The 14194-nt window shown below is 39.1% G+C and overlaps 1 protein-coding gene across 4 annotated transcripts in view; it reads left to right on the forward strand.

Annotated features, from left to right (window-relative positions):
• ADAM23 (ADAM metallopeptidase domain 23) overlaps positions 1-14194 on the forward strand; it is a 181544-nt gene that overhangs the window by 34242 nt on the left and 133108 nt on the right. For all 4 annotated transcript variants that reach the window (XM_070458530.1, XM_070458529.1, XM_070458531.1 and 1 more), the window contains exon 3: positions 8142-8218. In XM_070458530.1, coding sequence (XP_070314631.1) covers positions 8142-8218 — 77 coding nt within the window. The remainder of the gene's footprint in view (positions 1-8141; positions 8219-14194) is intronic.

Genomic DNA, 14194 nt, shown 5'->3' on the forward strand with positions numbered 1-14194 from the left:
GGAACAAATTACCTTAATTTGCAAAATTGCCTTCATGTAACATTTGCAGCTGTTCCACTTCTCAGGGAAATGATTCATATTATTTTAAAGACACGACAACTTGAACAAGGTCAAAACATAATACCTGATGGTAATTAGCAATACAGATATAAAATTTGCAGATTTCGCAGAGTCTAAGTGCACATTGGATTTTCTAGGAGGTGGCCAGCTATAATGGGAGGGAGCTTTTAAGATGGAGCTGACTGATAACCTTTCTAAAACAGTCATATAGTTTTCTTTTTCTGTTTTTCTTTCTCCTTTTACTTTACCCCCCTCCTTTCTAAATTACTGAGCTCTTTCTTTGTGGCCAGCCTTTTCTAGGAACTTTCTCTTACATTATCATATAATTTAATCATTGCATACATCCTGTTGGTAAGCTATTATTGTTTATATTTTAATGACCAGGAAGCATTGAGGTTTGGAGGGTTAGGGACTTCTGGCATGAACTTGGCACTTTTCCTCACTGAACCTGATCTTTCTTTCTTTGATGTGCAACCTTGGACAAAAAATATCATTTGATTCCTTTGTGCTTTTTAAAAATGTCTTTCTTCTAGAAGAGGCTAATAAAAAAGTCTGCCTTACTAGCTTCGTATTATTCTAGATAACTGAGATAATTAAAACATGAGAAATATTGGGCATTATTATTTTCATTATATATGAGTCTTGACTGCATTGGTAATCACCAGTGAGTAAACTTAGAATAAGGGATTAGAACAAGATTGTAATTTAAAATGATCTATTGATGTTTTCTTTTGCACTTTATATTTTTTTAATGTTTCTTTTTTTTTCTTTTGCACTTTAGAACTCCTAAAACATGTTCCCATATTTGAGTTTTTGCATTATACAGAAAAAAATCCACAAGATGGACTTTTATGTTTCTTTAGCTGTGGGATAAACCCAGATTAGTCAGGTACCCAAAAGCCTGAATGAGCTAAAAGAAAAGTAATATATTTTCTTGTTTATTTATGATTATAAATCTATGCTACACAGCCTTATTCAGGAGAATATTAGATTGGTTTAGTTCTCAAGTTGTGATTTTGTGCAGCTTATGAGGAAATCTCTTGATAGTGACATTGCTTAACATTTTCTTTTACATTTTGCTTTTTTTGAAAACTTCTTTAAGAAATTTTATACTGGAATATAGCTGATTTACAGTGTTGTGTTAGCCTCAGGTATACAGCGAAGTGATTCAGTTATATATATATACATAGATCTGTTCTTAAGAAAGTGATGTCTTTCCCTCAGACTGCTTTCAATTTAAACTTGACCATTTGTTTCTTATTGCAATTTAATTATTTGGGTCACCGGATTCTGTGTCTCCTGTTTTTCTGTGAAGAGAAAAACATATTGTGCAACCAAGATTGATGCAAGGCTCCCTAGTGAAGCATCTTTCTTCAGCAGCAACTCTGGTTCTCTTCCTTCTTAGTTGGAGTATTTCCAAGGTTGTTGTTTCTGAAATATCATAAAATGTCCTGGACCTCAAAAGAAGGTAGTCTTTGAAATTCTGTGAACTCTTCCCACTGTGAAGAAAAAAGGGTGGACTCTTGAAGGCGCTTTTGAAAAAAAGTCATTGAGAGTGGGGGAGGAAACCATGAGCAAGAAGATAGAGGGAGGAAAAACAATTCCCGAAAAAGTTACAGTTTATGCGCCTGTGTGTACAAAGACACACACACTGTCTATGTTTGGTATTTTAATGAACACAGAATAAGAAATATTATCATAGCAATAAAGGAAGTAAGAAAAATTTTACCTACAGTCTCATGTGTGTGTGCTAAGTCATTTCAGTCGTGACCAACTCTGTGACCCCATGGGCTGCAGCATGCCAGGCTCCTCTGTCCATGGGATTCTTCAGGCAAGAATGCTGGAGTGGGTTGCCATGTCCTCCTCCAGGGGATCTTCCCGACCCAGAGAGTGAACCTGCTTCTCTTATGTCTCCTGCATTGGCAGGCAGGTTGTTTATCTCTAGTGCCACCTGGGCAGCCCACCTACAGTGTCTTTTCTGCTGGAAGGGGTAATGGAAAGCATGAGACAGCTGAATGGTTGATTACTAATGAGGTCGTGTCTAATGAGGCAGTTTTATTAATCTTTCTTCGAACTCTAATTTTAGCAGTTTTCTTTCTCAAGCACCTTCTTTCCTAGAGCCACAGCTCTCCTCTTCAGGAAGCAGAGCTGAAATCATCTCAGTGGTGTCTGCTCAGGCTCGCTTGATACCTTCCAGGTCTTTTGCTCCCTATTTGTAAAGCTTTTTCTTGTCTTATTGCTCTGCCACTCTGGATGTGTTTCCTTCATAACTTAAATGAGCATCTCCTTAAATAAACTGAATATATCTTAAGTGCAGGGAAACTTCTAAATTTTCCTCTGTTACCCTAATCATGTCTCTTATAGAGCATAATAAAGTAAAATACATGCTCAGTGAATGTTGTCATTGATAGCACAGATACCGCAATTCAAGTTGCTCACTTTTCTGCTGAAATACAGAATTCAGTCTTGTCATGTTTTCTGAATTTGAGAAAGTGTAAACTGCGTGTTTCCCCTATTCTGTTTCAGTTATGCACACACTCTGTAGAATTCACAAGTCCTTATAAGTAGTACAGAATACTAATTGAATACTTGTTATGTGTGAAGCATTTTTGCATGAAAACATCTATATCCTGGAAATACTTGCTTTTCATTTCTATAAGTAGATAGTCATCTTTTTCCATTGTTTTCATGTCCATATTAAAGTTAACTATTCTGGAATGTAAGTCCCAAGAAAACCACTGTGTCTCTTCAGCTTATATAGTGTACCTTACCTAAAGCTGAATATTTATGACTGCTTAGTAGCATAACACTGGCAGATAAGATGCAATGCCAGTCTTAGCTGAAGAATCTAATGGTCTTGTAAGTTATTTAATAAGATATTAAATTGGCTCAAAAGTTCATTTGGATTTTTCTAGAAGATGTTACGGACGGACCTGAAGAAACTTTTTGGCCAACCCAATATTATTAGGTGCCATCTACTAAAAGGAAAAAATCACAGGAAAACAACAGCACATTGTTAAGATGTGTAAATTGTTCTTCAGTGAAGGAGGTTTGTGTATATAATTGAGTTTAGTTGTTTTTGTTTACTGGGCTCCTGTAATTTCCCTGTGCCAGATTCTGAGTCAAAAGAAAAATACCAAAGTGCTTAGGCAACAGCTGCGCTCAGTCCCTCAGGGTGGTAATTCTGAGCCCAGGGTTGTGCTTATTCTTGTCGTGAAATGACGCTCTTTGACTCTGAAACCCTGCGTTCTTCCACAGTGCTATTATAGTGACGGGCTTGTAAAAACAAGTGTTAATCTTTGAATCTGTCTAGCAGATATCCTGATGGAGAAAATAACCCATTATGACCTGATGGGTGGTTCAGGCACCTTCTCTGAAGATTTCTGTGGTTCTGTGTTATTGAACAAACGTGTTTCTCAGCCTCACTGTGCAGGTCCTCCTTTGAGCAATGCTCTTTGAGTCAGTCTTCGTATTTTCAGCGGGTTTCAGTGGTGCTGGTCAGTTAACTTGGAAATATTTAATAAGCTATAAGCAATATGGCCACGTATTATAAAAATTTTCTACCCGTCCTGGCCATTCTTCTATTTTTTTTTTAATCTTTTGGAAGAATTGGGTTACTATGAAATAAAAATAAACAGTATCCACAAATGTAATTTGTAAAAATAATGACTCATTTTACCTGATTTGAAAACATATTTAAAATTGACTATTATCAAAACTATATATATATACTTGGTATTTTGTTGAAGAAAAAATGATCAATTGATGTGGAATAGCATAGAGACTCCAAAAGTTAAAGCCCATTTTAATCATGTCTAGGACAGAGCAGAAATAACAGAATGATAGGGAAAAGTAGCATTTGTCAGGTATTTATTTTGGTCTAGAGAAGAATCTGTTCTCTGTGTACAAAGGCAGAATGTATAGCAAAGGAAAGAGAGTATGAGAAAAATAATATACACCACTGTATTGAAATTACTTCAAATGGGTACAGATATTTTAGATGAATGTACTAATTCCATTTGCTATCTATGCAACGAAGATGAATGTTTAAGGAAATCTTAAGTCATTTTATAGGAAAATTTGCTCCCTCTCAGCATTAAAGTGAATTTAGATGTTAAAACAATCTTCCTGATAAAGGTAACAAAATAAAATTTTTTTTTCCTGTGGAGAAACAGAAATGTTTTTGGTGTTGTCGTACTAATTGTTTCATTTGTTGTGAAGAGGAGTCTGTCAACATGTTTGAATCCTAGGGTTGGTATTGATGATGATGATGATGGCATATGCCAGACACTCTGCTGAGTAAGTGTGGGGACATTTAAAGGAAAGCTCTCTGTCTGGGCCACGTGTACACATGTATATGTGTCACTGAGCACATCACTCAAAGCTCCACAGCCCACCTTTTCAGAGTCATTGTTCGATGTTTCCCCCAAAAGCTGTTTTCCTATAGGCGATTTCATTAAAATTTTTTTTTAAAGTTTGCTTTCCACGTTAATTTTTTTACTCTATTTTTATAATTGTTTTCCCCCCAGGCCCTGAATATCTTTTCTTCTCCAGGCAGGTGGATTCTTTTTACTTTTTTTATCTGTAGCATTTAATTTTATTTTTATTGTTGTTGTTCAGTTGCCCTGTTGTGTTCTGACTCTTTGCGACCCCATGGACTGCAGCAGTCCGGCTTCCCTGCCCTTCACTATTTCCTGGAGCTTGCTCAAACTCATGTCTATTGAGTCAATGATGCCATTCAACCATCTTTGTCCTCTGTCACCCCCTTCTCCTCCTGCCTTCAGTCTTTCCCAGCATCAGGGTCTTTTCCAATGAATTGGCTACTCACACTGAATATAGGCAAATATAGGTACTTTTAAAAGGTACTTTTAATTTCATATTGATTAACAAACAATGTTGTGGTAGTTTGAGGTGAACAGCTAAGGGACACAGCCATACATATAAATGTATCCATTCTCCCCCAAACTCCCCTCCCACCCAGGCTGCCCTATAACACTGGGCAGAGTTCCATGTGCTATATACAGTAGGTCCTCGGGCAGGTGGATTCTTACTCACTTTTAAAAACTTTGTTCAAACTGCACCTTGTCACTGAAGCCTTGGTCCCTGTGGCTCCTTAGACACGTGGAGGTTGAGAGCCCTGCCTGCTTCTCTGACAGATGCTGCTTTCTTGAGCCTGGGCTGTGTCCCAGCCATCTTTCTACATAGGGTGGGACTCAACACCTGTGTGTATAAGGACTAAATAAAATAAAGGAAAATCCCAGTACTAATATTACTTGCCAGGTTTTTCATTAAATTCTGTTAAACTGAAACTTGCCACATTGACTCAGCATAAACTTACTTAACAACGATCAAATTGTCTGACTCTCAATAATTTCTTTAAAATGGAGTAAGCAGCTATAGAGGAGCTTAGTGGGCTACAGTCCATGGGGTCACAAAGAGCTGGACACAACTGAGCGACTAACACACATGCACTCACATGAGCAATTATTACCCGGCTACATTATTTTGCATCAGAGTTTTCTTGGGGTTTGTACTTGTCTCAGTGCTTATTTGCTATAAAACGAGTCTTTTGCTGGGTCACTGGCAGGTTCTGTAGATTACTTACAGACATACAGAGATTTATCTAAGCTTGAATTATAAGCGCTTTTCCTTGGAATACTCATTTGGAAGTTTTGCACCGTTTGTTTCAACGTCATGATTTATGTGTAGTTTTTTCCTTCAGTACTGAAACAGTTGTTTATTTTCGGTCGTGCTGGTCTTGCTGCGCTCTGGCTTTCTCTAGTTGCGGTGAGCTGGGGCTGTTCTTCCCTGTGGTCCACAGGCTTCTTACTGCCGTGGTTTCTCTTGCGGAGCCCGGGCTCTAGAAAGCGTGGGCTTCAGTGGTTGTGGTGCCTAGGTTTAAGTGCTCTGTCACATGTGGAATCTCCTCGGACCAGGGATTGAACTCATGTCCCCTGCGTGGGCAGGCAGATTCTTATCCACTGTACCACCAGGGAAGTCCCTATGTGTAGTTTTTGTTTTATGTATAGCTATTCTCTTTTTACCACAGTATCTTCTTGTTTATAAAGATGCTCAAACAAGTACATTTAGCAGCTCTTTTAAGAGTGCCTTTAATGAACTCTTCTCTACTATTTAATATTCTTAAGAGAAAGTATGCCTAAGGGACGTGTCTTATTCCCAGGAAAAAAAAGCTGTTTTCTTAAGCTTTTGGGGCCCAGAGATGAAAAATTTTCCCCTATACAAATTATTCATCAAGTAAAAATTTTCATGCAGAAATTAGTGCTTCAAGACACAAAATGAATTTATTTATTTTTTTTTACAAAATGAATTTAGATGAAAGACTTTGTGATAGTTATATTAGGTGAATAGAGGTTTTGCTGTAGATGACAGGGACCACACTTGACAAGGTAGAAATTTCTCAAGGAGTTGTCTGAATACAGGAAGCTCAAATCAGGGATAATGACCCTGTTCTACATGGTTGTGTGGGGTCTGACATGATATCCCATGGTATTAGGGATTGAGGCACCTTCTCATTGTTCTGTATTGAAAATGTAATGTGTTAATTTCCTCTTAATTTTATTTGCTGATTATTGAGTGGCTGTCAGATCAGCAGTTATGCTTGACAAGAAGTTGAAATCATGGTTTACTTATAGTATTTTATGGATTTGGCATGACAAAATAGTCCTGATTATAAATATTTGGTAAATTAATTGAAAGTTCGTATATTTTGGGGAAGGATGGTTAATATACAGATGTTTGCAAGACCCCTGTGATATCAGTTGTGAAGCAAACCATCCGTAATGGAAAGTGATCATCCACCACTGTGGAGGGAGGGCACAGTGCTTCTGAAGCCTCAAGTTCATTCCCAGCAGGTGTGTGTGAAGAAGGCTTACTGGAAAGTAATGTCATTGGTCTGCCCTTGAAGGAAGAGTAGGATTTTGATAATGGGAAGTGGAGGAGGAAGGCAAGAGGAACAAGCAGTGGCATTGCGGAGAGTGGGAGTGAAAAGTGTCTGGTTGCTATGCATGTAACACTTCATAGATGACACCCACTGTGCCTTAAGAATGAAGTCTGGAGGAAGGATGTTTGTGAACAAGGCGGGGGGTTATGTTACATTTATCTTTGTTCTTTTTTTTCTGATAGGGTGACAAAGGAGAGTTTTTTCTTAGATAATACTTTAACAAAACTTCATTGATTTGTTGATTTATATTATTCAAGATGCTTCTGTGAGCTATTCTAATCTTTAGGACCATAACCTGCTGGGCTTCTCTGTCCATGGGATTCTCCAGGCAAGGATACTGGAGTGGGTTGCCATGCCCTTCTCCAGGGGATCTTCCCGTTCCAGGACTTGAACTCGAATCTGTTATGTTTCCTGCATTGGCAGGTGGGTTCTTTACCACCAGCACCAGCTGGGAAGCCCCTTTAATAACTAGAATGTATGACTCATGTTGAGATGAGATTATCTTTACATTTTGGGCTAAATCACAATGAGGACAGTATTTGTAAATGTGTGACTTCAAAAGGGGACAGAAACTCTCAGTATCCACAGGGGACAGAAACTCTCAGTATCCACAGAGGGCCTGGTTTGATGTGCTTTCTGAAATTGAAAGGTTTTTTTTTTTACTGGGACATTCTGCTGATAATTCATTTAGAGAAAGTTCCAATTCCTGATGAAGAGCAGAACGCTGACATGAGTTTTCATTTAGGTGTGCAGAAAGAATTGGTTAGCTTTGTGCACAAAATAGGCTGAAATCAAGCTTTAATTAGTCAGACTTTTGCATAATTCATCACAGTCACTTTGAAAGTTCAGTTGAATCTGCTCTTAATTTTTATCAAGATGGATTCTTTTTTAAAGGACTTTTATTAGTTTCTCGCCCAACAGATTTTTAGGCCTTCCAAGTAAAACGATGATGATACACCTGTTCTGTTTTTAAAGAAATGAATTATTATATAGGGATCCATAAAAAAAGAATCAGTCCATAGAATGTTCTTCTTATTAAATATCATTCTTGATATCAATATAATCAGCTTTAAAGATATGAAAGTAAACTAAGTTTCTTTCTGTCTTTTTGAATCCATAGGCTGTCCATCTGGCCCAGGCAAGCTTCCAGATTGAAGCCTTTGGCTCCAAATTCATTCTTGACCTCACATTGAACAAGTAAGTATTTAATTATGATCTTGTCAAGAAATAATTGCAATAAAACTCTACTTCATGATAATAGTTTTGTCAAAATAATATCTGTTGTTGACACAACTGATATTTTTTAGCTAATTATATGTCATATAGAACCTAAAGAAAAATATAAAGCCTGAAGTTAATTCTTTTCTTTTGCTGAAAGAAGAGACATTTAATGTATTAAAAATCTCGAATGGAGTACTTAAATGTGATTTTAAATGGGATAAATATTTGAAGTGATACTAGCTAATCAAGTGCTAACTATAATCTTCACTATATATATAGAGCAAGCATGATAAGTTACTGACTCAAGTATAATTGGACTTCAGTCTAGAAATTCCACTTGATCTTTCGGTATGCAGAAGTATCATACATGACTTCTGTATGAAGAGTAAAGAAAATGATGACTTGCAAATAGTACCTATTTTGAGAATGTTCTTTGCTTCCTAATTTGCTCTAATACACTTTCTTAGAAATTTTGATCCTGATGAAGATATACCCGATTTTCCCCTGAGCATGTGTTTATGTTGATATTTAAATGCTATTTCTCAAGTTGGAACCAGTTGCCCAGATGTCTTTGTTCAAAGCATGAACAAGAGCTGTTGCCTTCAGCAGGACTCTTCAGTCTCTAATTGAGCCAGCAGCGAATATTTCTTTGGTGAAGGAGCATTCCTGCATGGTTTTCTGTAGTTTGAGAAGCTCCAGTCAATATCTTAAACTCTCATCAGTATTTTGACTAAGACTGCATTTTTGCCAGAAAGATACCACGTAATGCTATCAGACACTGCAATGTAGGTGACCACAGTTCAATATCTGAGAAATTGCAAAAGACTCTAAAAGAACAACTATTAAATTTCTTGTGTGCCAAATTCTGAGAGCTCTGCAGAAAAAAAAAATGCAGAGTCAGCTTGGGTACTCCTTACTCAAGTGTAATTGCAGCTTTAAGTCAGGATGAATCAGCAGAACTCAGAATTTCCTGTGTTACGGATATTGCAGGTTTTCTTCTCTGAGTCTGCTGAGTATTAGTTCAGTTCCTTTTCACCATGCTGGGTCAGCACTGTTCCTGCCTGAGAGATTTGTCTTGCCAATACTTAGACTGTGTTGAGTAACAAGATATAGCTAATTTTAGTTTGTTTAGATCTTCTGTTCCTTTAACTCTTGCTGCAATGGATGCTGTCATATCAGACTGTACCTTGGTGATAGCAACCAACATTGCTATGTGGTTGAACATTAAAACATCCTGGCCATAGCACAGCATCCCAGATGACTGAGAAAGGATCATACGGGGATGTCCAGGGTACTTAGAGGTCTGTCAGTCAGTCAGTTCAGTCAGTTCAGTTGCTCAGTCGTGTCTGACTCTGCAGCCCCATAAATCGCAGCACGCCAGGCCTCCCTGTCCATCACAAACTCCCAGAGTTTGCTCAAACTCATGCCCATCGAGTCGGTGATGCCATCCAGCCATCTCATCCTCTGTCGTCCCCTTCTCCTCCTGCCCCCAATCCCTCCCAGCATCAGGGTCTTTTCCAGTGAGTCAACTCTTTGCATGAGGTGGCCTAAGTATTGGAGTTTCAACTTCAGCATCAGTCCTTCCAATGAACACCCAGGACTGATCTCCTTTAGGATGGATAGAGGTCTGTAGACATATCCAAAAATTATTTACCACTAATATTTAACATGCAGAGTAATCAAGTTGAGCATCTATTGTAAGCAGCCCTTGCCTTAAGGAGCTTATTACTTGGGAGAGGCCAATAGATAAATATATAATTTTACTGGAGTGTGAAATTCATTGTGCTGGTGATAAACATGGAATGCTCTGGAGGCACTGAAGAGTGGAAGCTCTTCAAGCTGGAAGAGTGTGGGAAGGCATCTTAGGAAGGGTGATGCTTGAACTAAATCTTGGAAGGCAAGTGCTAGTGAGGAAGAGAAGTGTTAGGGATGGATTGGAGAGAGAGAAAATGGAGAACTGTATTCTAGGCAGAGCAGAGAGTGTATGCTATGGAGACAGGGCCATGCAGCAGTGTAGCAAGTTAAATTTTGTTGAATTTCTTGGTAAATTACAAGATTGATGCAGAGGGAGAGAAGTCAGGAGAGGTAGACCCAGAGACAGCTCAGCTCATGGAAGGTCTTGTATGTCATGCTTAAGTGCTTGGCTATTATAACCTAGACTGTGAAAAATGAAGTAAGGGGAATAAATACAAGTTCTGTTCTCAAGAAGTGCTAAAAGCCATGGAGAGGGAATGCTTTTAAGAAATCTTCGATGGATAAAAATTATTAGGATAGCTTTGATGTGGGTGACAAGGCAGAAAAAAGACTTAAAGTTAACGGGTACCTTGATTGCATAACTGGGTAGAAGATGGTATCAAGTTGAAATGGGCGAAAGGAACAAACAGGTTAAATGGTGAAGAGAAAAGAATGTGAAATCAGGGTAGACATCATTGATTTGAGGGCTCTGGGACATTTCTACATGGTAGGTGGATAGAGCAGTCTGAAGTACAGGGAAGAGATGGGGGCTGGATGCTTAGCTTCTTAAGCTTTAGTTTCCTTTTTAAGCTATGTGTTGCTATAAGGACTAACTGAGATAATATGTTATACATATTATACACATTATACACATCTGCTAATTGGAAAGACATGCTTAATGCTGTGGACTGAATTCCCCCTAAAATTTCTATGTTGAAACCTTAACCTGAAACATGACTGTATTTAGAGACAGAGCCTCTAAGGAGGTAATTAAGGTTGAATGAGGTCATATGGTGGAGCCTTGATCTAATAAGATTAGTGTTATTATAAGATAGACACCAGAGAGCTTGCTGTCTCTCTCTCTCTACCATGTGAGGACACAGCAAGAAGGCAGTCGTCTGTAAGCCAAGAAGGGAGCCCTCACCAGGAATTGAATCAGCCAGAAGGTTGTTCTCGGAAAGTCTCCAGAAGTGTGAGAAATAGATCTCTAGTTGTTTAAAGCACCCTCTTTATGGTATCTTATAATGGCAGCCTGAGTTGATTAACACATTCAATATATGTTTGTATTATGCTTAATTATTATTGCCACAGCCAGGCAGTCATGGGGCTGGGTGTTGGGTAATTTAGGATTGAAAAAGAATCAGTGACCTCATGGAACTCACAATCTAATAAGAAAAGCACAGTAAGTCTTTGCTTTGTTTTCTGTCAGTACTTTTTCCCCATCATTTTTGTACATGAGGGTAGTATATTCTGTGATCTTTACTTTGCTGAAAGTTAGACTGAAGGAAAACTTGAGGACAATTTGACAGGCCAAGGTTGATATGCATTCAAGGTAATGAGCACTGAGAATTCAGACAACATACTTTTTTTAAGTTAAAAACCTATTTGCAATACATTTGGTCCTTCTCCAGCTGCTTACCCGAAATCCATTAAAGAGCATGACAAGACTTGTAAGTCATTGACTGGATATTTAACTTTCTATTTGATTGTGTCTGATGTGGCTGCTGAAGCCTTCAGCATGCTCTCCTGTTTATTGTAAAGTGAAATCCGTGCAGTCCTTCTGGCCTTTCCCTGGCACAGAGAGGGAAGAAATCTCAGGATGCCTCAGGTGCAGTAAGACACTAGCTTGTTCCTGAGAGAATAAGGGAGTCTTACAAGCCTCTCCTGTACATTTGTCTTGAACAATCAGGAAAGCTCCAATTGGGTGAAATCTATGTGAGACATCAATATTGGATGGTTGTAACTTAAAACTGAGGAGTGGACCTAAAGCAGCTTGGAGAGTAAGGGCTTTGCTTCATGGCACCTAACTGAACTGACAAAAACAACTCTGATTTTGGATGAGGGGCGGAATACTAAAAGCTGTATCATTATTGTCAAGCAGGTACCAAGCTAAACAATCATGCATGTGTAGTTATCAGCTATCTGTGGTTTGCTTTCCACACTGCACCGTGAGCAGAGTTCTGTCGTGAATGGTCACTCTAGGGGAAGTGCAGGGGAAGGGTGTGGATGAACAACTTGTGTGGTCTTTGGTCTCTTCTTTTTTTAAAAAGTTATTGAATTTATTTTAATTGGAGGCTAATTACCTTACAATATTGTAGTGGGTTTTGCCATACATTGACATGAATCGGCCATGGGTGTACATGTGTTCCCCATCCTGAACCCCCCTCCCGCCTCTCTCCCCATCCCATCCCTCTGGGTCTTCCCAGTGCACCAGCCCCGAGCACCCTGTCTCATGCATTGAACCTGGGCTGGTGATCTGTTTCACATATGATAATATACATGTTTCAGTGCTATTCTCTCAAATCATCCCACCCTCACCTTCTCCCACAGAGTCCAAAAGACCTTTCTTTACATCTCTGTCTCTTTTGCTGCCTCGCGTATAGGGTCATCGTTACCATCTTTCTAAATTCCATTTATTTGCATTAATATACTGTATTGGTATTTTTCTTTCTGACTTACTTCACTCTGTATAATAGACTTCAGTTTCATCCACCTCATTAGAACTGATTCAAATGCATTCTTTTTAGTGGGTGAGTAATATTCCATTATGTATATGTGCCACAGCTTCCTCATCCATTCGTCTGCTGATGGGCATCTAGGTTGCTTCCATGTCCTGGCTATTGTAAACAGTGTTGTGATGTACATTGGGGTACACATGTCTCTTTCAGATCTGGTTTCCTCGGTGTGTATGCCCAGCAGTGGGATTGCTGGGTCATATGGTAGTTCTATTTCCAGTTTTTTAAGGAATTTCCACACTGTTCTCCATAGTGGCTGTACTAGTTTGCATTCCCACCAACAGTGTGAGAGGATTCCCTTTTCTCCACACCCTCTCCAGCATTTATTGTCTGTAGACTTTTTGATAGCAGCCATTCTGACTGGCGTGAGATGGTACCTCATTGTAGTTTTGACTTGCATTTCTCTGATAATGAGTGATGTTGAGCATCTTTTCATGTGTTTGTTAGCCATCTGTATGGAGGACACCCTTCTTTATTGCTCCATCTCCCTGGGAGGATAATGGCTTTGTTCTGATGTGGGGGGATTCAGGGGTATTTGATTTAAGATGAGTATCTAGAAAATGCTGATTTAAAGAAATGCATGCACACAGTGGTTTGCTTATGAAAAGTAGTTCATGCAATGGTTTTAAAAGAAGAGGGGCTTCCCTGGTGGCTCAGAGGTGAATAATCTGCCTGTCAGTGCAAGAGACACAATTTCGATCCCTGATTCAGGAAGATCCAGCATGCTACAGAGCAGCTAAGCCCGTGCACCACAGCTATTGAGCCTGCGCTCTAGAGCCCAAGAGCTATGACTGCTGAGCCCACATGCCACAACGACTGGAGCCTGCGCGCCCTTGAGTCTGCCCAGTGCAATAAGAGAAGCTGCTGCAATGAGAAGCTGGAACACCGTGAGCAGGGAGTTGCTGCCCCCTGCTCGACGAAGCTAGAGAAAAGCCTGTGCAGCAGTGAAGACCCAGCACAGCAAAAATAGATTAATATATAAATAATTGTAAAAAAAACAAACAAGCAAACAAAATCACAAAAATAACATAAAAAAGAAAGAAAGAAAGAAACAGCTACATTGATGTAGTTTCAGCTAGATTAAATAAAAATCCTGGCTTTCATGCTGATTGATATGATTAATTTATTCTTTGTTCAGCCAGCACACGTTTATTGAGCATCTAGTTTGCATTAAGATACTGTGCTGAGCAACCCAGGCGTTTCAGGACTGTGTAAAAGAATTCCTCCTCTCTAAGAGCCCACAACAGAGAATAAAATATATACAAATTGTATTAAATATGATAGGAAGTGACTTGGGAGGCCTTGGTGCTGGAAGGTTTTATGGGGAAGATGAGATTTAATATTTGTCTTAAAGGATGCTGTCTTGGGTTTGGTTCCCCTGGTAGCAGATCCTGAGGCAGGATTTCCAGAAAATACCTTCAGGGAGTTAGGGAGTGAGATGTGGATGGGGTGGGAGCTTTAAAAGAGAGATTTCGGGAGGGGG

The sequence above is a fragment of the Odocoileus virginianus genome, chromosome 30 (assembly GCF_023699985.2).
Source record: "Odocoileus virginianus isolate 20LAN1187 ecotype Illinois chromosome 30, Ovbor_1.2, whole genome shotgun sequence".
In the NCBI taxonomy this organism is placed as follows: Eukaryota; Metazoa; Chordata; class Mammalia; order Artiodactyla; family Cervidae; genus Odocoileus; species Odocoileus virginianus.